The sequence below is a fragment of the Papilio xuthus genome, unplaced genomic scaffold (assembly GCF_000836235.2).
Source record: "Papilio xuthus unplaced genomic scaffold, Pxut_1.1 DF826776.1, whole genome shotgun sequence".
In the NCBI taxonomy this organism is placed as follows: Eukaryota; Metazoa; Arthropoda; class Insecta; order Lepidoptera; family Papilionidae; genus Papilio; species Papilio xuthus.
The window spans coordinates 931,859-946,718 of NW_013531873.1; the positions used below are offsets into that span (position 1 = coordinate 931,859).

The 14,860-nt window shown below is 34.9% G+C and overlaps 2 protein-coding genes across 3 annotated transcripts in view; one reads left to right on the forward strand and one right to left on the reverse strand.

Annotated features, from left to right (window-relative positions):
* Nucleotides 1-660, forward strand: part of LOC106122751 (AT-rich interactive domain-containing protein 5B) — a 45,809-nt gene extending 45,149 nt beyond the window's left edge. Inside the window, exon 14 of the mRNA XM_013318837.1 lies at nucleotides 8-660. Within this exon, the coding sequence (XP_013174291.1) occupies nucleotides 8-586 (579 nt within the window). The 3' untranslated portion in view covers nucleotides 587-660. The remainder of the gene's footprint in view (nucleotides 1-7) is intronic.
* A 5,545-nt stretch (nucleotides 661-6,205) lies between these two features.
* LOC106122897 (charged multivesicular body protein 7) lies at nucleotides 6,206-14,786 on the reverse strand. 2 transcript variants are annotated; one of them, XM_013319042.1, is made up of 11 exons: nucleotides 14,370-14,785; nucleotides 13,328-13,547; nucleotides 12,374-12,548; nucleotides 11,393-11,559; nucleotides 10,501-10,637; nucleotides 9,966-10,053; nucleotides 9,257-9,404; nucleotides 8,298-8,465; nucleotides 7,117-7,281; nucleotides 6,577-6,727; nucleotides 6,206-6,469 (listed from the first exon to the last, which is right to left on the reverse strand). In XM_013319042.1, exons 1-11 carry the CDS (start codon nucleotides 14,639-14,641, stop codon nucleotides 6,322-6,324), a joined length of 1,839 nt encoding a protein of 612 aa, XP_013174496.1. In that variant the 5' UTR covers nucleotides 14,642-14,785; the 3' UTR covers nucleotides 6,206-6,321. The 2 variants fall into 2 exon arrangements, with proteins under 2 accessions (XP_013174496.1, XP_013174497.1); XM_013319043.1 differs by lacking the exon at nucleotides 7,117-7,281 and having other exon boundaries at nucleotides 14,370-14,786.
* Between the last annotated feature and the right edge of the window lie 74 nt (nucleotides 14,787-14,860).

A 14,860-nucleotide genomic window follows, 5' to 3' on the forward strand; every position in this document is an offset into this window, starting at 1 on the left:
GACCCCCCAGACCCCCAACAAACCTGCCGTAGAAATTGTCAGAGTACCAACATCGCCCCCCAAAGCACCGACACCACAAAATCTATCCAAAAATTACACTTTACTCGACGGCAAAGCTGTCGTCGGCTCAAATTTAGAAATCACTCTAGTCAATCCCAAATCCCCCCATCAGACCCCACCGAAAAGACCACCACAAAAACGGTCTTCTAACGGCAAATTCATGTCCGCGAAGACTCCAACACCACCCAAAGAGTATCCAAAACCTTACCAGTCACCAGCTAAGAAGAACCCAATCACAATACCCACGTACCACACCAGAGATGACACGTCTCCAAGTTCAACTGGTTCCAGAGACTCAAATCTGTCTATGAAGAGTCCCAGCTTAGCTCAAATGATGGAACTCCAGAAATCATCAATGCCACCAATGGCGGTGCCATTCATGGATCCAGTTTATATGAGTGCGTTGTACAGCAGCTTGGGACAGATGGATCAGAGGCAGCTGGCGGTCTACCGGGACCTGATGGCGAGTCAGTTCCGAGGATACACCGGTCTACTGAATATAGGAACTCCAACAACGAAAAATTAAATTTATCTCTAGTCTAAGAGCCCGTTGTTAATATTTTTTTGGTTTTATTTCATTTTTTACCCATTTATTATTATGAAAAAAAAAGTTTTTTTTTTTTCACTGAATTTATTTCACGAAATTTATGGTCAATTATGTATTATATTATATATAAAATTGTTATAATATTAAATAAAATTGTCTTAAAATGAAAATATTGAACATTTGCCTAAAAATCTTTATTTAAATTGTTATTTTCTTGTATTTTTAAATGTACAACGGGCTATAATTATGTGATACGAGGAAAATGGCGCGTTTTTTAACGAATTTCGCGCGTTTAGTTAGTGGGGGGGGGGGGGATATGGGAACAATTAATTCCTTTTCATGTGTTTTTTTGTAAATATTAGTTTTTAAAAATACGACTTTCCTATAGATTATAATAAGATTTAGCTAAATTTTAGTTGGTAATAGTTTTTTTTTAGGTTATGTTTTTTCTAATATGCAATTTGTAAATATAAGCATGGTGTCTCGCTCTAGCGCGGTGTGTGCGAGCGAGACGGCTGCTCTCAAGCGGTGTTGTGGCACTATACTGTAAGATTTATTGGTTGCCGTACAAAATAAATATTAAAAAAATTGAATTTGTTGTTTTACTACAAATTAAAAATACAATTTTTATTTTTTTATGTTTTTGGCTTTAACACATTAGTGTTTTAAGCCAATTTTTATTATTATTAATGTTACCAGCATTAAAAAAGGGCATTAAAATATCTGAATTAGAAAATAAAACAAATAGATCCGGCGTTTAAGGTTTATTGATAAAAAAAAATGAATAAACATGGTGAAAAAACTTAAAACTACATGACAATAATAAAAAAAGACATTTTGGCACGTTACGTTATTTAATATATACAAATTTACAAACTAAGTTACATAATTTTTTAAAGCAATCAAACTTTGATCTCTATAAATGGACTGGTTATAAGACGTTGTATTTTGTGACTGTTTGATATCCGCCATTTTGGCGCTGATGGTTGCGGATTGTAACGGTGGCGTAAATTGGAACTAATAATATAGATAGAATTGTCACGTAACATGAACGTACGCGTTTAAATCGGAATTTAGTAAAAGCTGTAATTTCTAAAAAATCGCCTGTCCATTTATAGAGATGAGTAAATTTCTTGCATCATTGACAAATAACACAATATGTAAAAAAAAACGTATTTTTAAACAGTTTAATGGTCAAAGTAAAAGTCCATGAATATGATAAATAAACGAACTGTCTTAATAATTCGTGTGAAGACATTTGCTATACACGAACTGCAATTTAGGCATTAATCAGTTTCATTTCAGTCCGTGTATGGTATTATAAAACTCAAAACACTATTAGATTTATAGATGATTGACAAAATATTAAAATAAAATTATTCAGGATACATTTGACCTTATTATTACGTTGTTAAATATAAAAATAACAATTTTTGTAGTTATCATTAAGAGGCGCTACTATCGCGTTTAGTTTTGTCAGAAAACGCCATAAAAGAAAAAAAACAAGACGAATAGAATACGACAAAGGACTGTGACATTTTTGACAATGACAGTGGAGCGTTAGTGAGCTGTCAAAATTCAATTTGACTTTGACAAAGCGGTTGAAATTACTTGTCATTCTGAACAAATGTCTTGATATAAAATAGGAACAAACCTATTTACTTATAAATATTATTAATTACCTTAATATGTATTTCCACTAACAAGACGTTATATGAAAATCATTTTTTTTTCAAATAAAATAACTTGTCATACGAATTAATTTGGCCGATTCAATGGGAATTTCTTTTCGTTTTCGACTTTAATTCCAAAAAAGTTTTATTTCCGCGCGAGATTAAAAAAAAACTATTGGTCGCAGCGTAATGTTATATAGCCTTAAGCCTTCCTCTATAAATGAACTATCCATTAAACACAGAATTTTTCAAATCGGACCAGTAGTTCATGAGATTAGCGCGTTTAAACAAACAAACTCTCCCGCATTATAATATTAGTATATATTAAAACTCGAAAAGATTCGTTTAAAAAGACCGGAGCGAATAGTGTGGCAAATAAAATTAAGCTTTATACCTTTGGAATAAAGTTTCATTTTACTCTGCACGTTTTATCAAAACATAAAAAAAGACAATTTATCTACCTATATATATATATAAAAGAAATTCGTGTTAGTTACACTATTTATAACTCAAGAACGGCTTTACCGATATGCCTGAAAATTGATGAGGAGGTAGCTTAGAGCCAGGAGACGGACATAGGATACTATTTATTGATTTTTTTCGAATTTATGCCTTGAAGTACTGCTTTTTATTTAACTTATTAATATTATAAATGCGAATGTTTAGATGGCTGTGATGTGGATGGATGGATGGGTGTTTGAAGATATCTCTAGAACGGCTGAACGGATCTTAATTAATTTTGGCATACGTATATAACATAGTCTGAAAGAACACATAGGCTACATTAATTAAGTTTTTTAAAATATCAATTGCTGTTCGTTAGTCTCGCAAAAACGGCTGAACGGAATCTTATCTTGATCTTGAAATGTTCGTGGTGGTCTAGGAAAGGTTTAAAAGTTAAGAAAAATTCGAATAATTGTACGCGGATGGACTCGCGACCGACAGCTAGTTGCCAATAAAAATTTGCATTACTCGCCCCCGTCTTTGTGAACGGACTCTTAAGAAACGAAAAAACTTAGAAAAACAAAATCACTAATTCTAGATATGAGGGAGGCTACGATTTTTTATTCTTTAAATTATTTTATCATGAATTCAAATTAACCTTGTAAAATTCTGATTTCAAACTGTCGTCAGTGGAAACACACCTTAAAATTCATTTAAACAACCCTATAAGCTCAATTAGAAAAGTTCCAGAAATTCATTTAGCTTATTCTGATTCGTCAGATTATAAACTGACGAGTTTTAAATCTGCCGATAGCGAGATGTCAAATGACAGGATATTTGGTCTATTTTAAATAATTACATTCAAAACTTAAATAACTAAATCTTACTTTAAAAAATAGGCACTTTTTAACACCGAAATTTCGGCGAAACGTAAAAAAATATTTTTTTTTTCGATATTTTTTTTCTTATTATAAAAAACTAATATTTTGTAATCGTATTTTTTTTTAGATTTTATACATTTTTTTATTATTTATCTAACTACATTTTGTTGCGTTTAATAACTCCACAATGTAATATGCTAGTTTCGCCCGACTAAAAGGAGGGTAACATCTTTAAGGGTATGTCAAATAAGTTCAAGGGAGTGTCATAAAGGATCACATATTTATCTCAGATTTTTTAAAAGTTAAAAACTTGCATATTATATTGTGAATAATGGTCATATCTAGTCAAATCTGGATAAGCGAGACACCAAAGGAACGAGAGACATATATCTCGCTCATAGAGGTTTCTCTCTAACCCGAGTTTCTCGCGTATAGAGGTTCCTCTCCAACGCGAGTTTCTGGCTTATAGAGGTTTCTCTCTAACCCGAGTTTCTCGCTTAGAGGTTTCTCTCTAACCCGAGTTTGTCGCTTATAGAGCTTTCTCTCTGACTCGAGTTTCTCGCTCATAGAGTTTTCTCTCTAACCCGAGTTTCTCGCTCATGGAGTTCATAAATGACTCTCGCTTATCCAAGTTGGACTGTTTTTTTTATTATAAAACTATCTAATCTTACGAATTATTATTTTTATCACTCTTTTTATGTTATTTTTTTTAAATTTGTTGTAATTTAAAATATTTACAATTCAATGTAAATGTGAATAATTTTTATAATAATTATGATTTTTATATAATGACTATATTTAACTTATTATATACAACATTTTATCACATATATATATTTATAACATAAAAAACATAGATATACAACCTAGTTGAAGTATTCCATGCAAATTTGACGTTCAATCGTGATTTTTAATATCATAATATAAAAGACAACACAGAGGCCTTTAGAGACTATTCAAACTTTCGTAAGACATTATACTAAACTGATATATAAACACGGCTAAACACTCACGTATATACGTCCGGTGGCGGCACCGACTAGTTTCGAGCCCATCGGGGGCCCTTCATCGGGAATCTAGTCGGTGCCGCCACCGGACGTATATACGTGAGTGTTTAGCCGTGTTTATATATCAGCCTTTAGAGACCTTTTCCCTTCACTTGTTCTCCGGATTACGTATCTTTAGTTTCTATATCTACAAGCCTATCTAACTCGGTAAGAGGCGTTATAGTGTGTCTATTTAAGATTCGAGAAGGATCGTCGGTGGCTCAGGGGTCACGCACTTGACTTGCAATCTGCAGGTCCTGGGTTCGAATCCCGCCATGTACCAATGTGTTTTTCCATTTCCGATTTACATGTGTACATTTATCCGACGTTATGATGAAGGATAACATCGTGATGCTGCACATATCTGAGAAGTAATTCAAAGATATGTGTGAAGTCACTGCACTTGGTCAGCGTGGTTGACTATGACCTAATCACCCTTAACTTAGGGTAGGCTCCGAGCCTCTTATTGGGGATGTATAGTGAGCTGATGATGATCAATAAAATATCGTATTAATTTTGTATGAGGATTAATGTTGTACTTAATGAACAGTTGTCATAGTGTCGGAGTGTACGTGAACAACGAACTATGAACTATCGAGAAACAGTCTTGTAATCGAATAAATATGTATTATAACTTAGGTATTATATTAATTTTTGAATTTCTCACAGATATTTGGCTATCAACACTACAATATTCGGTTCAATGTTTTATTTTTTTATGTAGTTACTAGCGGACCCGACAGACGTTATCCTGTCTACACGTCTTTAATTTCAATAAATTAATATGAAGTTAATATTTGATGAAAATTGTGAATCTAAACCATTCCCAGATCCCCTTGAACACACACAAAAAATTTCATCAAAACCGCTCCAGTCGTTTGAGAGAAGTTCAGTGACATACACACTCACAGAAGAATTATATATATAAAGATAAAAGATAAAGTAAAAATAGAAAGAGACAATTTAATTTATATTGTAATTCAAAAACAGTAAACATGAAATAATCGATTGCAAGTTCTATGAGAGCAACTATCGAAAATCGATAAAATTTAATCGATTTTAATCAACACATATCTAGTGAATTGTCAAACCAATCTATCTTAAATAGACACACGATAATACCTATTTAAATGTAGAAAATACCATAAAAGAGATAAAAAGACAATTCGATGATGATAAAAACTTGTGAAAGATTTTCATTGAGGGCGTTAGTGAGCTATCATATTTCTTGTATCATATTCTTGTCGGTCTATACAAATTTCTTGTGACAAATTGACATGGAGACGCTTATACTCACCGGGTCAGATAAGTCTGTCTGTCTGTACTACTATGAAATGTCAAAAATCAATAACTTCAAGTCGAAATAATCAAAAATAAATATCAAATGTCAAACTGCAAGGAAGAACGTTATCTTTTTTTATGTTTTAAGTCCAAAAACCTTCTTTAGGATCTTCGGAACATTTTAGCAAAAAATTTCATGAATATCTTTCTGGTAAGTGAATAACATAGAGGACAAACAAACATGAATTATTATTAATATATATATATATATAGAGAGAGAAGCCAATAACTAATACACCAAATAAAATGATATCACAAATCGTAAATATTTTTTTAAGTATATGATATAAAGATAGTCAAATATATATAACTACTTATATACTACACCTTTACATATTGAAGCCACGTAGCCTGTTGAGCCTCGTCTCCAGGTCTTCAATAGTCTTCTCCTCATCAGTGTGCCAGGTCTCCTGTTTTCTTCTGCCCTCACCGGGCGCCATCAGGAAACTGCTGCCCGTCTTACCCGGGCTTTCAGTGCTGGAAGGGTAAAGATCATATGGTTTGGCAGTGATGTGGTGACATACAGTCAGTCAGTCAGTAGAACAGTCAGACAATCAGGAAGTTAGTCAGTCAGTGAGTCTCACCTGATGTACTCAGTGCTGGGGGCGAGCTCCGCGCTGGTGTCCTCGTGGTTGTAGAGCCAGACGCCGGCGGGCGCGCGCTTGTGGTCGCGCACCTGGAAGTCTGTCACGTAATGACGTGGAGGTGTCGTGAAGTCCACGTCCAGGGGTTGACCTGGAAATTTAAAATTGTTGGACATAGAATCTCTAAGAGCGAGAAACCTCTATAAGCGAGAAAAATATCACGGTCCAATATTTTCTCCAGGATTCCATCCTATTATTAAAGCAAAAAATTGGATGGATGAATATTTATTAAGTAATTCCAGAATAATTCAACGGATTTGGATGAAATTTGGGTCAAAGATAGATAAGAGTCTGGAGTAACATATACGCTAATTTTTTTTTAATTTCACACAAACGAAGTCGCTAGAAAAAGCTAGTAAATACACTTATGTAAACATTCAATGCTGCCGACTTCATTTTCACACATAGAATCGTAGTTTTTATGGAACTTGTTAAACCTGATCATTTTGGTTCAAAATGCTACAGTTCCGAGGGTTTTACCTGGATGTAACCTCTGATCCATTCTCAGTTCCCCGAAACCTTCGCTCAGGCGCTTCAGACTGGCGTCCACTCCACTCTCAGACCAGGCTGTGTCCGGTTTGAGACAGTCACCAGGTGGTGGATACCAGGCCTTCGAGGGTTTGGTGCTTTTTGGTATTGAGATGCCTGAAGATAGATTTATGTGATTTTGGATCACAATATTTCTCTCTCACTCTATTATATAAATATATTTCATGCCGTCTCTATCTATAAACATATGTTCCCTATACGTATTTTTTATTACATACAGACAATTATATTTCATTTATATATATAGATGTATAATTTAAGCTTTCATACAAGCCGAGAGCGAGAACGCGAGAAACCTCTACAAGCGAGAGTCATTGTCCAGAATAGACTCCGAAAGCGAGAAACACACATAAGTGAGAAACCTTTATAAGCGAGAAAATAATCGCGTTCCTTTCTCACTTTATTATAAATATGAAAATAACTCTGTCCGTATGTCTCGCTTTCAAGCAAAAGCTACTGAACCGATTTAAATAAAGTTTGGTACACAGATAGTGTAGAGCCTGGGAAAGGACGTAGGTTACTTTTTAACGCGATAAAAGGGTTGTAAGGGGTTGAAAGTGGGGGTTGAAACTTGTATGTAGTACGTATGACATTCAATGTTTGTAAAAATTACCCTCAAGGGTGCAAAATAACAATAGGGGTGAAAGTTTTTATTAGAATATTTGAGGTTTATGTGAATGTTAAATGCCAAAGTTTACATGGATGTTTGTTAGAAGAGCGTCGGTGGCTCAGTGGTCAAGCACTTGACTTGCAATCTGCAGGTCCTGGGTTCAAATTCCATGTACCAATGTGTTTTTCCATTTCCGATTTACATATATACATTTATCTGATGTTACGGTGAAGGAAAATATCGTGATGCTGCACATATCTGAGAAGAAATTCAAAGATACGTGTGAAGTCAACCCGCACTTGGCCTGTGGTTGACTATGGCCTAATCACCCTTAAGTTAGGGTAGGCTCCGAGCCCCTCAGTGGGGACATATAGTGAGCTGATGATGATTGTTTGAAGATATCTCCGGAACGATTCAACGGATTTATATGAAATTTGGCAGAACATAGTCTGGAAAGAACATATAGGTTACTAATTAATTTGTTTTATATTCTGGTACTCACCATTATCAGCAGCTTCAGAGACAGCAATCGGTTTCTTGTCTGTCTTCTTTGGTGTGGTATCTTCTAGACTGAGCTTGTCTAGTTCAGCGAGCATCCTCTCTTCACCGTCAAACACAAAATCTCTCTCTGATTCCTTTCTACGTTGTCCGGGTGTTGATAAATTGCTTTCTGTTGCATTAAATATTTAAAAATTTAATAACCGTACTTATATATTAGAAGTAATTGAGTTTGGAAAGATTTTTTTTTCTTCGGTTGCCTTTTTTTGTTTTAAAAATGTTGATAAATCTTACTAATAGAAGATATCTCTAGAACGGCTACATAAATCTTGCTGAAATTTGTCATACATATAGAACATAGTCTGGAAGAAAATACAAGATTCGAGATTTTTTTTAGCTTTGATTTTCATTTAAGAATCTTACTAATATTATAAATGCGAAAATTTGAATGTATGGATGTTTATCAGAAGGTGTCTGTAATTCCCCTATGGGTATTAAAAAAATTAAAAGGGCATTATTTAAAAACTTAAAAATTTTACACCTTCTGGGGCAATTTTGTAACCGATGACCTACAAATATTGCTACATTAAAAAAAAAGCTATTATGTTATCGTCAATAACCCTTTATCAATATGAAATAAAAAAAACAATAAAATAAACAAAGATTTTAAAGAAAATTAAAATTGCCCCAGAAGGTGTAAAATTTTTAAGTTTTTAAAAAATGACATTTATTTTTTTAATACCCAGAGGGGAATTTTTTGTTTTATTTTTCTGGTGACCCTTGTGACCACCCCTATCATCCCCCTTCCTATGTACCTAACCTTTTGGGACACCCTGTAGAACATAGTCTGGAAGAACACATAGACTACTAATTAAGTTTTTTTTAATTCCTTATGGATAGAGTTAAGAGTGACATCTAATTATAAAGACAAAACAAAAACTCAAGAATAGACAAGGTACTGACCTTTATCATTCCTTGCCGCAGGTGTACCACCTCCAGGTGGAGCTGGTGTATCCAACAGTTCCTTCAACTCCTGCTCCAGTTCTGCTGTATCTATATCATCGACCGTCGTACCTAATGCTTTCTCTACTTCATTGTATGTTTCTAATACCTGGGAATACAGTTGAAGTAATAAATTACCTACCCTTATATAACTTTATAGATATTACCATGGCTTTTATTATCTGTGATGAGACCACAATACCATCATCATCAGCTCACTATACGTCCCCACCGTGGGGCATGTGTCAACCACGCTGATCAAGTGCAGTGACTTCACACATATCATTGAATTTATTCTCAGATATGTGCAGCATCACGATGTTTTCCTTCACCGTAAGTTAGATAAATGTATGTAAATCGAAAATGGAAAAACACATTGGTACATGGCGGGATTCGAACCCAGGACCTGCAGATTGCAAGTCAAGTGCTTGACCACTGAGCCACCGACGCTCTATCTTACTTCTTACTAATATTATAATTGTAAATGTTTGGATGGATGTTTGTTAGAAGATATCTCCGGAACAGCTGAACGGATCTTGATGAAATTTGTCATACATATAGAACATAATCTGGAAGAACACATAGACTACTTATTATGTTTTAATCTACACAGACGGAATCACAGGCTATTATCTATTATCATTAACTATTATCACATAATCCTACTTACATCTTTTAATTCATCCATAGTATCAAAGACGGAGTCCTCTTCCAGTCCACCCTCTTTCATCGTACGCTTCATAGCTTGGGAACTTGTTCTGAAAGAATTAAGTCAAAATTATAGACAAAGACAAGAAAGTAATCTTATTTTGTATACATAAATAGAAAGATAAAAGATTTTTTTTTATATCATAAGGTGGCAAACGAGCCAGCCGCCAACTGATATAGCTGAAATAGCGAAGTGACCGTTGCCCATAGACATACGCGATTGCATATGCGTTACCTACCTTTCATTGACGGAGAAGAGGATGCACAGATAGAAAATATATTCCCTTCCAATGCATCCTCTCATCCGGAAAGTCCACTTTCACTTCCCATCTTTATAAGACAAAGTATGGGAAGGGAAGGAAGACTAAATTAGGCCTCCGGGACGCAATAAAAATTTATGACTTCTTTAGGTAAATGGTAAAAATTTACAGCCATAGGTAATTTCATTTAGTATTTTAATTCTAGATTTCTAGATATCTAGATTATATATAACATACCTATATGTATCAACGATAGCAGCGTTGGAGTCAACTTCTCGCATCTGATGTAGGAGATGTCTGACATTCTCAAGTGCCGCATCGCAGCGTTGAGCTCGTGTTGATATCTTATGTTTGCGACGTAGATGGTTCTTTGCCTACAATACAATGGATAGTTCTTTATGTTGCATATAAAAGAAGAGAGAGAGAGAGAGAGTGAGAATCAGAGAAGAAGAGATAAGAGTTCGTCGAGTATTGGAACGGTTCTATGGATTGTGATGAAATTTGACATATAGAACATAGTCTGGAAGAACACAGGCTAGTAATTATGTTTGTTTTTAATTCTGCGTGGATGGTTTAATAATCTAGCGGTTGCCCGTGACTTCATCAGCAAGTAATCTTATTAATATTATAAATGCTGGTTTAGATGGATGTTTGTTTGAAGATATCGGAACTGTTTAATGGATTTTGATGAAATTTGACAAACATAGTCTGGAAGAACACATAGGCTACTTAATAAGTTGTTTACTCCGCGCGGACGGCTAACAATTAATAAAATTACCAAAATTGAAATGTCTGTATGTAATTTGTAATATTAATAACGAAAAATTATTATTCTTCTGTCTGTTTGTTCACAAGTCCGTGATTGTTCTTGCTAATCTATAAAACGGCTGAACTGAATTTAACTAAGCTTACTTTTTAATCTGCACTAACAAAGTCGCAAGCAACAACTAGTCTTACTAATATAAATGCGAATGTTTAAATGTTTGACGATATCTCCAGAACGGCTGAACAGATTTCGATGAAATTTGACATATAGAACATAGTCTGGAAGAACACATAGGCTACTAATTAAGTTTTTTAACACAGTACAGACGGAGTCGCGGTTGACAATTAGTTTCAAACAACTCACAGCAAGTCTATTGCCCAATTTAAGTGCTGCTCTTGCATCTGCATCTGCTGAGTTCAATTCTTTTGTAAGTCTCTCCATATCAGCCTCCAGTCTTGTCTCCGCTGATGTTAATTTAACCAGGGCTTCATCAGTCTCAGTGACAGCTGCAGCTTTCTTATTGGGTTCCGCTGAAAAATTGTTAAGAAAAGTAATTTTAGCTGTACAGAATTATTATTGTTAATTTTAACAGTGGTATAAGCCCGCTTTAAGATCTTTGCACGAATCGGCTCGCCCGGTGCAATACCACAACCACACAGAAGACACGCCTCAAGTGGAATTCCAACTACACTCTGATGAGTGTGCATCCCAGAGAAATAATTTTACTCCTCTTTACCTTCCCACCCTTTTTTTTTGTAAAGGATGGAAAGTGAAAGTGGATTTTACAGATGAGGGGATGCATGGGAAGGTAAAATATTCTCTTTCTGTGCATCACCTCAGTCGATTAAAGGCAGGCAACGCATGCAATTGGGTATGTCTATGGCCAAGACTTCAGCGATTGCAGGGGCTGCTCGTTTATATATCAAAATGTATGGGTAAACATTACACGGTAGAGAATTACTGAATATATTTGGAACCAGAATAAGCGAGAGTCCAAGGGAATGTGATTTCTCGCTTATAAAGGGTTCTCGCTAACCCATATTTCTCGCTCATAGAGGTTTCATTAATATAAGACATATTATTGTAATATGACAACACATCTGGATGAAATATAAAACAAACTTTAAGTACAGTCTCAAATAGCACATAGGCTAGTCTAGTTTTTTTTTCATCAAAAGATTTAACCCGAGTCGTCTATTCTGTCGGTAAAATAGGAGCAACTTTTCTCACCACTATCTTGGTGCTAAGGGACTTATTGTGGGTTTCTGACACTAAAATCCTATATAAAACATATCATCCTCAGAAACCCACAGTTAGTGATGCTTTAGTAGTACTTTTCCTTACCTAATTTAACAACATCTCCTTTTTTAACCGCAGCCCCTTGTGACACAAGATAGCCTAGTAATATCTCCAATGTCTCTCTATTGCCAGCCCATTGTGTGATTTTCATTAATTCATCTATTGTTCCCAGTCTTTGCTCGCCTGGTGGAAAATTATCTAAAAACTGTGTTGCTTGTTCCTGAAAAACAATATTATTCATTACTAGTTGTTGCTCACGACTCCGTCTGGGCGAATTAAAAAAAATAGTAGTCAATGTGTTATTCCAGACTATGTTCTATATGTATGAGTCTCGGCCGAAATCTATTTTTATATACGTTACTTTACTAATTTTTGGTTTTTTATAAGCTTAAATTTTCTAAGTTTAACATAAATAAATAAATTAAATAATCAAATAACTGTGAGTTTCTAAGATCAAAATGTCTTTTCAAAACATATTAACACAGTTTTAACAAAGATAACTGGGATGACAATATGTTTTAAACAAGGATATTGGTATCAAAAACCCACGGTAAGCTAATATTCCTTATGCATACATAGTGTCAGTACAGTTATCCTACATACATTACTATCAATCATATCTGAATTGACTCCCATCTTACAATCCATACATACATTCTTCTATCTTTCTCTATTACTGTAGCAACCTACAATCTTATATATTACTTGTTTATGTGTCCATCATCTCTCTACATATCCCTACCATGGTAACTTTTTTTATCACAATATTAAGTACTTACTTGAAGCGCTAATAGCCTAATTGTTAAGGAGACGGATTTCCTATCAGTTGGTGGAAGTTCGAATACCGCCATTCGGATTATTATATTACGGATTATTATCCTGATGAAGGGTCCCCGATGGGCTCGAAACTAGTCGGTGCCGCCACCGGATGTATATAAGTGAGTGTTTAGCCGTGTTTATATATCAGTTTTGCTTCAATTTAAATTAAAGAAAAATTACCTTCACAGCACTTTCTAGTATAAATCTCTGTGTCGATTCTATACTCGCTTTTGGCAGTCCATCGCTATCCAGTTGAGGTCTGCTTGGTAATAACGATAGTACTGTAGAGACAGCTAGCACGGCTGGCTTGAATGCTATCCTAGCGCCCCACATCGCCCAGCCTTCAGGACCGTTGTGCAGTATTTGAAGATATTTAGATATAGGTGAGAGTTCACCATTTCTGAAAATTATCAAAAGGAAACATCAGCCTTATAGTTTTTTTCTTTATAAGACGAGATGACAAACGAGCAGTACAGCGGAATCTCAGATGTGTTGCCGGGTTTTGAGATGTTTGAGATTATAGTTGTGAATTACCAGGCATCCAGATAAAGATGGACTTAGGATTTTTAATTGCATGTCTGGGTTGTCTGGCTTTTGTTAGGCTTGTTTTTTGCATACTGCCCGAGTGCAGGAGACAAAAGTCAACTGAAGGTCGCATCTAGGGTGTAAGGTATTCTACCCAAATGTCTGACCGAATTAGTTTGCATGTCTGGCTATTAGGTTTTGGGACATGGCAACCCTAGTTGTTATGGTTAAAAAACATATGTTACGATATTTTACAATTATCATTTAAGTATATCACAAATTTACGTATTTTTTATGTAAAGAATCTCATCCTATCATTATGACGAACTTGATTTGTATAATTAGTGAAGATAAAATGAGTAACTTTAAAAAAAAATAGTTTGCAGTCTGAGGCTACTCCCTCAGTTTTATTTTTTTACGTAAACAAAGTCGCGTTCTATAGCTAATCTAGTTCTGTATATTAAATAACACCACAATGACATAACAATTTGCAGTATTCGTAAAATCAATAAATATGTTGCAACGTAGTAAACAAAGAATGGAAGAATCTGGCGCAAATTCAAAATCAACACGACAAATTATAATCTCAAGGTTAATGTATACATTCTATAACTGTTAATGTATAAGTAAAAAAGACGTATTACTTCCTTAGCGAACAATTCACGTTTAAATTTATCTACATATTGAAGGAACCTACCTATACATCTCTTCAATAACAATATCAATACAGGCTGGAGTACGGCCTTTCCTTTGAAAAGCAAACTTAATGTCTGCTGCAGAGATAACAGGATCTGTCCTATGACGACAATATTGCCGCACCATCTCGGACCAGAACTTCATCTTCATGTCCCAAGATTCTGGGTTAGCAGTTTTGATCCTGAACGGCGCAAATAATGCGTTCATACGAACATCGTCTGACCAGCATTCCGGAAGCTTGTCGCGCGGTATTTGCGTATTCGGTAAACCCATTGTGGGTCTTTTAGTATTTAATCAATTCTTTTATTCAACGCCCGATTACTGGTTTCTCATTTAAAATTAAAAGAAAACTAAATAAAAAGTACACAATACTCGATGTCTCGAACAGATTTTGACGTTTAGGAATTATAAAATTACAGGATAAACAAATAAACGTGATTTGATCACAGACAATGTATGCAAAGAAAGGAAATGTCAACTAAAGTGCAACTG